The 11,315-nt window shown below is 49.9% G+C and overlaps 1 protein-coding gene across 2 annotated transcripts in view; it reads left to right on the top strand.

The window, feature by feature from the left end:
• Window positions 1-1,451: 1,451 nt before the first annotated feature.
• ABLIM1 (actin binding LIM protein 1) overlaps window positions 1,452-11,315 on the top strand; it is a 1,283,500-nt gene continuing 1,273,636 nt past the window's right edge. For both annotated transcript variants that reach the window (XM_069611882.1, XM_069611881.1), the window contains exon 1: window positions 1,452-1,712. In XM_069611882.1, the coding sequence (XP_069467983.1) occupies window positions 1,700-1,712 (13 nt within the window). In that variant the 5' untranslated portion in view covers window positions 1,452-1,699. The remainder of the gene's footprint in view (window positions 1,713-11,315) is intronic.

Raw genomic sequence — 11,315 nt, 5'->3', positions numbered from 1 at the left:
TGGACCACAACTCCCATGTTATGTTAAGAAACATATAAAGCGCGACTCTGACCCATGGGTGTTCTGACACCATCAGCCCTAGCCAGCTCAGTCAAGGGTGCAAGACCATGATCCTAGTCTGAGACGTCTGGAGGGCGGCAGGTTGCCGACCCAGGTAGGGCCTTTCTTGCCATTTTTCTTTCTGGGGCCAAATTTAGAGGATGTTGCAGTAGTGCTGTTAAACTGATGTTTGGTTCAATAGAGCCAGGTGACCCTTCCCAACATCATGAGTTGGAGGTTATGGCTCTTAACAAAAGCTGTAACTTTTCATGCGGAAAAAGAAAGGTCTATTTATAATGCAAAATGTGTAATGTAACGGGTAAGGATGTCTTTCCTTAGGCATGCTCAGGGAAAGGTTGGCAAACCTTTTCTGACTGTATACAGCACCCAACTATGTGTAACTGTTTATCTCATTCAGGCTCAGACTGGCCGATCGGGCAATAGGCCCAGGGCGGAACCAAGAACGCAAAATGCCGGAGTGGGCCTGTTTTTTGGGTCGACGTGGGCCACTTTTTTTGGCCAATGTGGGCCAGTTTGATGAGTTACTTCACTATGCGGCTAATAGTTTTGACCAGTGTTGCTGATTAAATATCCTTTAAAATGCACAGTTTGCATCACATTTTATCAAAAAAGCTCCCCCTTGGGTACTATTCAACCAGTGTCACAAAAGAAATGAATAGCCATTTACAAAGGTGGCCACTTTTTCCATTGGTGCTCGAGACAATTGTGTGGCCCAGTCCGACCCTGATCTCATTGTGTTCTGTGAGTGCTATTTTGAGGGGGTTACCGGCGGCGACATCACTTTAACTCTTGAAGGGTGCATTCTAGCAAGGGCGGGTGTTGATGAATACGTTCTTTTCTTCACCGTGACACTGCTGTGCCTTCTCTGTTGATATCCGGTCATTCTCTATATGCTGGTGAGAGGGTCACACCACTCACGGTCCTTGGCAGTCAATCTGGGAGCTGCCCAGCTGCACTGTCTCAAAGAAACAGCCTGAGCCCAGACTGGCGCCTTAAAGAAGCTACGCCACCGGGGAGAACCCAAGACAAATAATGATCATATGAACATGCACACCTGACACAAGCACATGCACACAATCACTGGTGTGTACTTTCAAAGACGTGTGCACATGCAGGCACTTATCGCGAACACACACACACACAGACACGGGCACGCACCCGTACATATCAGCAACTGCACACAGACACGCGCGCGCACACAAACACACATACGTGAGCTAGCACAGCCAACTCTGTACACGTTTACACAAACTGGCACATCGACAAGCACACACACCGGAAAAACACACGATGCGTGCACGTGTCCACAAGTACACACACACACAAACGTGCATATCCGGGCGGTTGGCTACTGAACAGCAGGCTCTCTGCCCGCAATCTGCCTTGGCACCGGGCGGGGAGGGGGGGAGGATACGGCCCCTCCCAGCCCGGCAGTGCCTGCTGCACTGGCTGCCATGGAGCGGGGCTGCCTCGCACTGCTCCCCCAATCTCGCCCTGGGACCCCCTCTCTCTGACTCTGGACACCCAGACCTGCAGCAGCCCACACCCAGCATCGGCGCTACCCCTGAGATCGAGAGGAGAGTGTTCCGCGAGCGGCAGTTGGGCGAGGAGAAGCACTGCAGACACTGGGCTCTGAGCGATGTCTGCAAGAGGTGAGCACTGCATGCGTCAGCTACAGACCTGCACTGAGCCTCTCCCTCCCCCCGCCCTTCGCCCCCACTCCTACAAACCGGTGAGAGCCTGTACCCTGGAAGACACCAGCACCCGGCCCCCTCCCTTAAACATGGCTGTAAGAGGCGTGCGCACCTGGGAGGCCAGCCCTCCCCAACCACAGCTGCAAGAGGTGTGTGGTGTGCGGCTGAGAGTGTCCGAATGACCCCCCACTCAGCCCTCCCCGAGCATATACACAAGGGGCTGTTGGTGGGCAGACTCAAGCACACCCCAACACACCAGCCACTCCGGTAAGTGGTGAGGCGTGAGCGTGCTGCACGCCCTTAGGCACGCACCTAGATGGCCCAGACCATGTCTGCAGTAGCTGCTGTGTGACCTAACAGAAGTGCATCACCCACGCCTTGCCTGCAAGAGGTGCGTGATGTGTGCACCCGATAGAGAGAATGCCAAGGCAGGTGTGAAAGAGGCGAGTGTGGCCCCGCAGGGCCGCGCAGCCGCCCAGTCCCTACCCCACCACCCCCACAAATCAAGCGATGCCTGCAAAAGGTAAGCATATATTGAAGAGGTGGACGTGTGCACCCTCAAATGAGCAGCCACCCATTCCTGTATGCAAGTAGTGACCCCCCACCCTACCCGAGAATGTGAGAGGCGAATCGCCTCTGCATGTTGAAGACCACCCCTGCCATGTCTGTGAGAGGTGAGTCTGCACTGCACGTGTATAATGGAGACCACCCGAGTCATGACTGTGAGAGGTGAGTCTGCACTGCACGTGTATAATGGAGACCACCCCTGCCATGTCTGAGAGGTGAGGCTGCACTGCACGTGTATAATGAAGACCACCCCTGCCATGTCTGTGAGAGGCGAGTCTGCACTGTATGTGTATAATGGAGACCACCCCAGCCATGTCTGTGAGAGGCGAGCAAGCACTGCACGTGTATAATGGAGACCACCCCTGCCATGTCTGTGAGAGGTGAGGCTGCACTGCATGTGTATAATGAAGACCACCCGAGTCATGCCTGTGAGAGGTGAGTCTGCACTGCACGTGTATAATGGAGACCACCCCTGCCATGTCTGAGAGGTGAGGCTGCACTGCACGTGTATAATGAAGACCACCCCTGCCATGTCTGTGACAGGCGAGGGTGCACTGCATGTTTATAATGGAGACAACTCCTGCCATGTCTGTGAGAGGTGAGGCTGCACTGTATGTGTATAATGGAGACCACCCCAGCCATGTCTGTGAGAGGCGAGCAAGCACTGCACGTGTATAATGGAGACCACCCCTGCCATGTCTGTGAGAGGTGAGGCTGCACTGCATGTGCATAATGAAGACCACCCCTGCCATGTCTGTGAGAGGTGAGCCAGCACTGCACGTGTATGAAGACCACCCCTCCATGTCTGTGACTGGTGAGCCAGCACTGCACGTGTATGAAGACCACCCAAGTCAAGTCTGTGAGTGGTGAGCCAGCACTTGCTGTGTATAATGGAGACCACCCGAGTCATGTCTGTCAGTGGTGAGGCGGCACTGCATGTGTATAATGGAGACCACCCCTGCCATGTCTGTGAGAGGTGAGCCTGCACTGCATATGTATAATGAAGACCGCCCAAGTCATGCCTGTGAGAGGTGAGTCTGCACTGTACATGTATAATGGAGACGACCCCTGCCATGTCTGTGAGAGGTGAGGCTGCACTGCACGTGTATAATGGAGACCACCCCAGCCATGTCTGTGAGAGGTGAGCAAGCACTGCACGTGCATAATTATGACCACCCCAGCCAAGTCTGTGAGAGGTGAGCCAGCACTGCACGTGTATGAAGACCACCCCTCCATGTCTGTGAGTGGTGAGCAAGCACTGCACGTGTATGAAGACCACCCCTCCATGTCTTTGAGAGGTGAGGCTGCACTGCACGTGTATAATGAAGACCAACCCTGCTATGTCTGTGAGAGGTGAGCAAGCACTGCACGTGTATAATGGAGACCACCCCTGCCATGTCTGTGAGAGGTGAGTCTGCACTGCATGTGTAGAATGGAGACCACCCCAGCCATGTCTGTGAGAGATGAGCCGGCACTGCACGTGTATGAAGACCACCCAAGTCATGTCTGTGAGTGATGAGCCAGCACTTGCTGTGTATAATGGAGACCACCCCAGTCATGTCTGTCAGTGGTGAGGCGTCACTGCATGTGTATAATGGAGACCACCCGAGTCATGTCTGTGAGTGGTGAAGCTGTACTGGATCTGTGTAATGAAACCACCCCTGCCATGTCTGTGAGACTTGAGGCTGCAATGCACGTGTATAATGAAACCCCCCCCTTCCATGCCTGTGAGAAGTGAGGATGCACTGCATGTGTATAATGAAAACCACCACTGCCATGTCTGTGAGAGGTGAGTCTGCACTGCATGTAGATAATGAAGACAACCCGAGTCATGTCGGTGAGTGGTGAGGCTGCACTGCACGTGTATAATGGAGACCACCCCAGTCATGTCTGTGAGAGGTGAGTCTGCACTGCATGTGTATAATGGAGACCACCCGAGTCATGTCGGTGAGTGGTGAGGCTGCACTGTATCTGTATAATGAAGGCCACCCCTGACATGTCTGTGAGAGGTGAGGCTGCACTGCACGTGTATAATGAAGACTCCCCCTGCCATGCCTTTGAGAAATGAGGCTGCACTGCATGTACATAATGAAGACCACCACTGCCGTGTCTGTGGGAGGTGAGTCTGCACTGTACATATATAATGGAGACCACCCCTGCCATGTCTGTGAGAGGTGAGGCTGCACTACATGTGTATAATGAAGACCACCGAATCATGCCTGTGAGAGGTGAGTCTGCACTGCACGTGTATAATGGAGACCACCCCAGCCATGTCTGTGAGAGGTGAGCAAGCACTGCACGTGTATAATGGAGACCACCCCTGCCATGTCTGTGAATGGTGAGTCTGCACTGCACATGTTTAATGAAGACCACCCCTGCCATGTCTGTGAGAGGTGAGTCTGCACTGCATGTGTATAATAGAGTCCACCCCAGCCATGTTTGTGAGAGGTGAGCCAACACTGCACGTGTATGAAGGTCACCCGAGTCATGTCTGTGAGTTATGAGCCAGCACTTGCTGTGTATAATGGAGACCACCCCAGTCATGGCTGTCAGTGGTGAGGCGGCACTGCATGTGTATAATGGAGACCACCCGAGTCATGTCGGTGAGTGGTGAGGCTGCACTGTATCTGTGTAATGAAGACCACCCCTGCCATGTCTGTGAGACTTGAGGCTGCAATGCACGTGTATAATGAAGACCCCCCCTGCCATGCCTGTGAGAAGTGAGGCTGCACTGCATGTGTATAATGAAGACAACCCGAAAGATGTGTGTGAGTGGCGAGTCTGCACTGCATGTGTATAATGAGGAACACCCGAGAGGTGTGTGAGAGGTGAGTCTGCACTGCATGTGTATAATGAGGAGCACCTGAGATATTTGTGTGAGAGGTGAGTTTGCACTGCATGTGTATAATGAGGAACACCCGAGAGATGTGCGTGAGAGGTGAGTATACCTACATGTGTATAATGAATACCACCCATGAGATGTGTGAGAGCGGCGGGGCTGCACTGCATGTGTATAATGAGGACCACCCGAGAGATGTGTGTGAGAGGTGAGTCTGCACTGCATGTGTATAATGAGGAACACCCGAGAGATGTGCGTGAGAGGTGAGCATGTCTACATGTGTATAATGAGGACTACCCAAGAGATGTGTGTGAGTAGCGAGGCTGCACGGCATGTGTATAAGGAGGACCACCCGAGAGATGTGTGTGAAAGGTGAGTCTGCACTGCATGTGTATAATGAGGAACACCCGAGAGATGTGTGTGAGCGGCGAGGCTGCACTGCATGTGTATAATGAGGACCACCGACAGATATGTGTGAGCGGGGAGGCTATGCTGCATGTGTATAAAGAAGACCACCCGAGAGATATGTGTGAGAGGTGAGTCTGCACTGCATGTGTATAATGAGGAACACCCGAGAGATGTGCGTGAGAGTCGAGTATGCCTACATGTGTATAATGAGGACCACTCGAGAGATGTGTGTGAGCTGCGAGGCTGCACTGCATGTGAATAATGAGGATCACCCGAAAGATGTGTGTGAGTGGCGAGGCTGCACTGCATGTGTATAAGGACTACCCGAGTCTGTGTGAGCAGCGAGTCCACACACTGCACTGCATGTGTAAAAGGGAGACTGCCCGAGAGATGTGTGTGAGCGGCTGTCAGAATTAACACAATCCATCCCTCCTTTCTCCTCACCTCTTTCTTCAGTAGCGTCTTCTTCTGCGAGAAAATTACTGAAGGTGCAATGCGCCCGACTGATAGAACCGTCACCAGTATAAGGAGCGAGCGGCCATCTTGGAAAACACTAGACCGCTCAGTACAGAGCGTCAGAAAAAAGTGATGGCATATTCAAAGGAGTCTCCAGGAATGCCATAGCTTCCATCGGGGAAGCATGACAGTATGCCCCCTCTTCACCGAGGGTCCCCCCGGCTTTCCTGGATGGAGATGATGGAATCTCCGAATGAGTAAGGGAGCGTGGATATGATGGTGGGGTTCCCAAGTACGTTCCTCAGTAGAATAACCCTTCCAATGTACCAAGTATTGGAGACCCTCTTGATGGTAGCGAGAATCCACTAAATGTGAGACCTCATACTCGTCGGGTTCCTTTGGCTTGTCGTACTTAGGTTGGATGGTCCTTCTCCGATAAGGGTCTGGACGATATTCCTTGAGTAATGAAGAATGAAACACCGGAGGTACTCTGCTCAATTGCTTGGGAAGGTCTAGCTGAAAAGCCACTGGGTTGATATTCTTCTTAACTCTGAATGGGCCAATGTATTTTGGGGCAAACTTTCCTATGTGAACCCACATGGGTAAAAACTTAGTGGCCAGCCATACCTTAGAACCTTCCATCCATGGAGGATTGCAGAGTCTCTTCTTATCTGCCCATCTTTTGTAGTCCCTGCGGCTAGCTGTTAAGGTATCACTTGCTAGCTGATGGGTTTCTTTAAAGGATTGGACAAGAAGTTCAATGGAAGGTACTTTTGAAGGCTCAGGAAAACATACAGACAGATGACGAGGATGATATCCATAGGTACAGTAGAAGGGACTCATCCGGATGGCCGTGTGGGAGGTGTTATTATAAGCAAATTCTGCCGACAGGAGGTACAGACTCCAATCTTCTTGTCGTTGGCTACAAAAACAACGTGAATATTGTTCCATAGTTTGGTTCAATCTCTCGGTCTGTCCGTTGCTTTGGGGATGATAGCCTGATGAGAGAGCGCATTGAATACCCAGTTGTTTACACAAGGAGGCCCAAAACAATAAAGTGAACTAGGAGCCCCTGTCAGACATTAACTTTGAGGGAGACCATGTAACTTCACTATATCTCTGAGAAAAACCCTTGCAGTCTCGGGCGCTGAAGGCACCACTTGTAATGATACAAAATGACCCAGCTTACTTAGAATGTCTACTGTGACCATGATGGCAGTCTTACTCTGTGATAACGGGAGATCTGCCACAAAATCCATCGATATATGAGTCCAGGGTTGGGATGGAATCGATTCTTGTTGAAGCAGACCGACAGGTCGAGATGTTTGGTGTTTACTCATGGCACAAGTGGGACAAGTAGCCACGTAAGTCTTGACGTCACGTGCACAACTCAGCCACCAAAAATATCGAGATATCAGATCCAATGTAGCCTTCTGGCCCTTGTGACCAGCCAAGGGAGTGTCATGACTCCAAGACAAAACCAAGGTCTGTTGCCTTTTGCTGGGTAGATATAATGCATGATTTCTGAAGTAAAGTCCTGATATTTCCTCTAGTTTTGACCTTAAGGCCTGGGATGGTCTGTTGAGAGCAAGGCTGCCTCTGGTATCATTGAGGAAGGTATTGGCAATGGTCCGAAAGGCTTTGCTAGGCAGCAACAATTCTGGTTCTACACTGGATTCGATGTCCGTACCTTGGCTGCGAGATAGAGCGTCAGCAAGAACGTTTTCCTTCCCTGGGATGTACGTAATGTCAAAATCGAACTGGGAGAAAAAATACACCCATCTGGCATGTCTGGCGTTTCTGCACTCCATCTGTTGAAGCATCTTCAAATTCCTGTGGTCTGTACGGACTGTAAAGCGATGTATTGCTCCTTGTAACAGGTGACACCACTCTTCACAGGCTAGTTTTATAGCCAATAGCTCTCTCTCTATCACAGAGTAATTCAGTTCGCTGGAAGTAAGGGTGCATGATAGATAAGCCACTGGGTGTTCCTTATCATCTGTATACCTTTGCAATAATGTTGCCTCTATCGCACCGGCTGAAGCATCAGCCTCAATTATGAAAGGGTGAGCTTGGTTGGGTTGTATCAATATGGGAGCTGAGATAAAAGCCTGCTTTAGTATAAGAAATGCTTGATCAGCTTCAGATGACCATGCAAATGGTACACTCTTCTTCAGGAGAGCAGTAATGGGAAGCACCAAATTGGAAAATCCAGAGATAAATTGCCTGTAGAAGTTGGCTAAACCCAAAAAAACGCTGAATATCTTTAACGTTCTTGGGTGTAGGCCATTGCAAGATGGCCTTTATCTTCCCCGGATCCATGCGAATCCCCTCTCTCAACAGTATGAACCCCAGATAAGATACCAAGGGAGAGTCGAAGATACACTTCTCCGGTTTGACGAAAAGTTGATTTTGCAAGAGTCTTTTGAGGACTTCCCATACATGCTGGTGATGCTCTTTGGATGAGTTAGAAAATACCAGGATGTCGTCCAGGTAAACCACTACTGTGGTAAACAGTAGATCAGCAAAAAGTTTGTCACTGAAACGCTGAAATACTGCAGGAGCATTCACCAACCCAAAGGGCATTACTTTGTACTCAAAATGACCCAAGAGTGTCCGAATGCAGTCTACCATTCATCACCAGCCCGGATTCTGAGTAAATGGTAGGCACCCCTTAGGTCAAGCTTCATGAAAATAATAGCTCCTTGAACAGCTTGCAGAACTTCCTTTATCAAAGGCACGGGATAACGGTCTTTGATAGTTAATTGATTTAACCCTCGATAGTCAATACAAGGCCTTAGTTCGGAGGATCCTTTTTTAGGAATGAAGAACAGAGAGGCCCCGGCTGGAGACTTGGATTCTTGAATGAGTCCATGATGAAGGTTGCTATCTAGGTATTCCTTAAGAGCCTGGCGTTCGGTTAAAGAGAGGGGGAACATCCTGCCAAAAGGTATTGAAGGTCCTGGCACTGTCTCGATGGCACAATCTTCATTTCTGTGAGGAGGAAGGGTATGAGGTTGATGGTTCAAAAATACTTCCATGAAATCCTGATAATGTGAAGGAACCAAATGTATTGACGCAGCTGACTAGGATCCTGCAGAGTTTGATTGTGGATGAGAGACATTATGCTGTAAACATCTTTCTGAACAAAATAAAGATTGGAACTGGATGGTATTAGCTTTCAAGTCGATGGTAGGATTATGGCGGCGTAGCCAAGGCATTCCCAGTATTACTTGGAAGTGCATAGCTCGGATGAGATCAAAAACCACCATCTCCTGATGTTGGAACAGTTTGACGTGAACTGGCTCTGTTTCATACCGATGGGACCAGAAGACAAAGGGTTGCCGTCAACCGGGTCTGGCTGTGTTTTCTTGCGTAAGGGTAGACCATTCTTCTCTGCCCACTGTATGTCAATAAAATTGCCAGCGGGACCACCATCCAACATGGCTATCACATCCCAATATTCTGAATTACCAACTGTGAGGCGTACTTGGAAAACCATCAGGCATGTGTCTTCATTAGAGGATACAGGCAGATGATTTATGCAGTGAGTATGACTTCTTTCCCTGGACCTTTCCCTGTTCAGGTTCGGGGGTAGTGTTTCCCTGTTGCCGGGGGGGGGTACCTCTGGGCAATTCCGTAAGAGATGTTTCTGTGACCCACTGAGACCGAGAACCCTTCTTCTCTTTCTTTCCTCGGTGGTCAGTGGGCCTCTTGTGGTACCTATTTGCATTGGTTCCTCTCCCTGTGGAGAGGCAGTACAATTTCCTGCAACAGATGCATGTACGATGGGCATCTGTGCAATGGGATTCCTTCTCCATTCTTGCCGCCTTTCCCCAAAGCAGAATTGAATTTGTAGAGCGAGTGAAACCAACTCTTGGAATGACTGAGGTCTAGCGGTTCTGGCTAACTCATCTTTTATATCTTCATGAAGACCTCTGCGAAACAGAGTCTGTTGAGCAGAGGCCGGCCAATCTGAATTAGTGGCAAGCCTCATAAAGGAAGAAACATATGTTTGCACATCCTGTGTTCCCTGTTTAAGGTCAATTATTTGTTCATATGATGAGAATTGTACCTCAGGTCGTTCGAAGCGAGTCTTGAACAATTGCGTAAAGGCTGTATAATCATTAGTAGCAGGATCAGACTGGGTTATAAGAGGGGTTGCCCAGGCTAGAGCATTGCCGACCAAATTTGAAACTAAAAATCCCACCTTTGCTCTATCTGAATCAAATGCCTTCGGGCGAAATGTATGATAAATCAAACAGGAGTCCAGAAATTCCCTTAGAGACCGTGGATTTCCGTCACACTTGCCGAAAGGCAAGGGAAGTGGAGGCAAATCCCCCCTATTCTCATCTCAGGTATTAACCTGTTGACGTAACATCTGATTCTCAGTACGGAGGGTCTGTACTTCAGCAGTTAAACCTTGTATGGCTCCTACCAATTCTTGATACTGTTCAAGTGATGCCATCTTTATTCCTGGCGTTGCACGCTGTCAGAATTAACACAATCTTCCCTCCTTCCTCCTTACCTCTTTCTTCAGTAGTCTCTTTTTGGGTTACAGTCCTTCTTCTTCTGCGAGATTCCTTGGGTTCCTTGGCCTTCTTCTTGTCGTGCAAATAAGGCCGAGCTCTGTTGGAAGCCACGGTGTCGGGAGGTAAACGCCAGACCGCAAGGCCTCCTGGGAGCCCATCCTCAAAGCAGGGAAAAAGCCTCCTGGCTGAAACAACCCTGCGATGGATCCTTCTGTATGTGATCCGAAGAATGGAGTGTTCCTTATGACAAGATCCGGATTTGAAAGGAGGACAACTGAAGAAATGATCCAGAGAGATGGCCCACCAACAGAATGACCGAGGAACAGAAGGTAAGGCAGTGAATACTGGCTGATCAGAGGAGCCGAGAGAAAGTAGAGAGTAGTCTGCGGAAGATTCTGAGAAGTTGGGAAGAAGCTGCCTGATGTGATGAGACACGCGGGCAAGGCGAGAGTCATAGCGGGATCAGGTAAGACAGTAAGGGGTAAATGAACAAGGGGCGCAAGAGAAGCGCAGAAGTATAGCAAGAGTCAGAGAAGCGATCGAAGGGACGACCGCACAGAAGAGGGCAAAAAAGGCAGAGGAGAATCACAAAGGAGTGTTAGCTCAAAGAGTGAAAACACCACTAGCGTTGGCAGGTCGGAAGAAAATTACCGAAGGTGCAACGAGTTGGACTGACAGAACCGTCACCAGTATAAGGAGCGGGGGCGGCCATCTTGGAAAACACCAGGCCGCACAGTACAGAACGTCAGAAAAACGTGA

The sequence above is a fragment of the Ambystoma mexicanum genome, chromosome 8, assembly GCF_040938575.1.
Source record: "Ambystoma mexicanum isolate Mex_15411 chromosome 8, UKY_AmexF1_1, whole genome shotgun sequence".
In the NCBI taxonomy this organism is placed as follows: domain Eukaryota; kingdom Metazoa; phylum Chordata; class Amphibia; order Caudata; family Ambystomatidae; genus Ambystoma; species Ambystoma mexicanum.
Note: the sequence above shows the minus strand (reverse complement) of the source record. Positions and strands in the feature narration are given on the sequence as shown.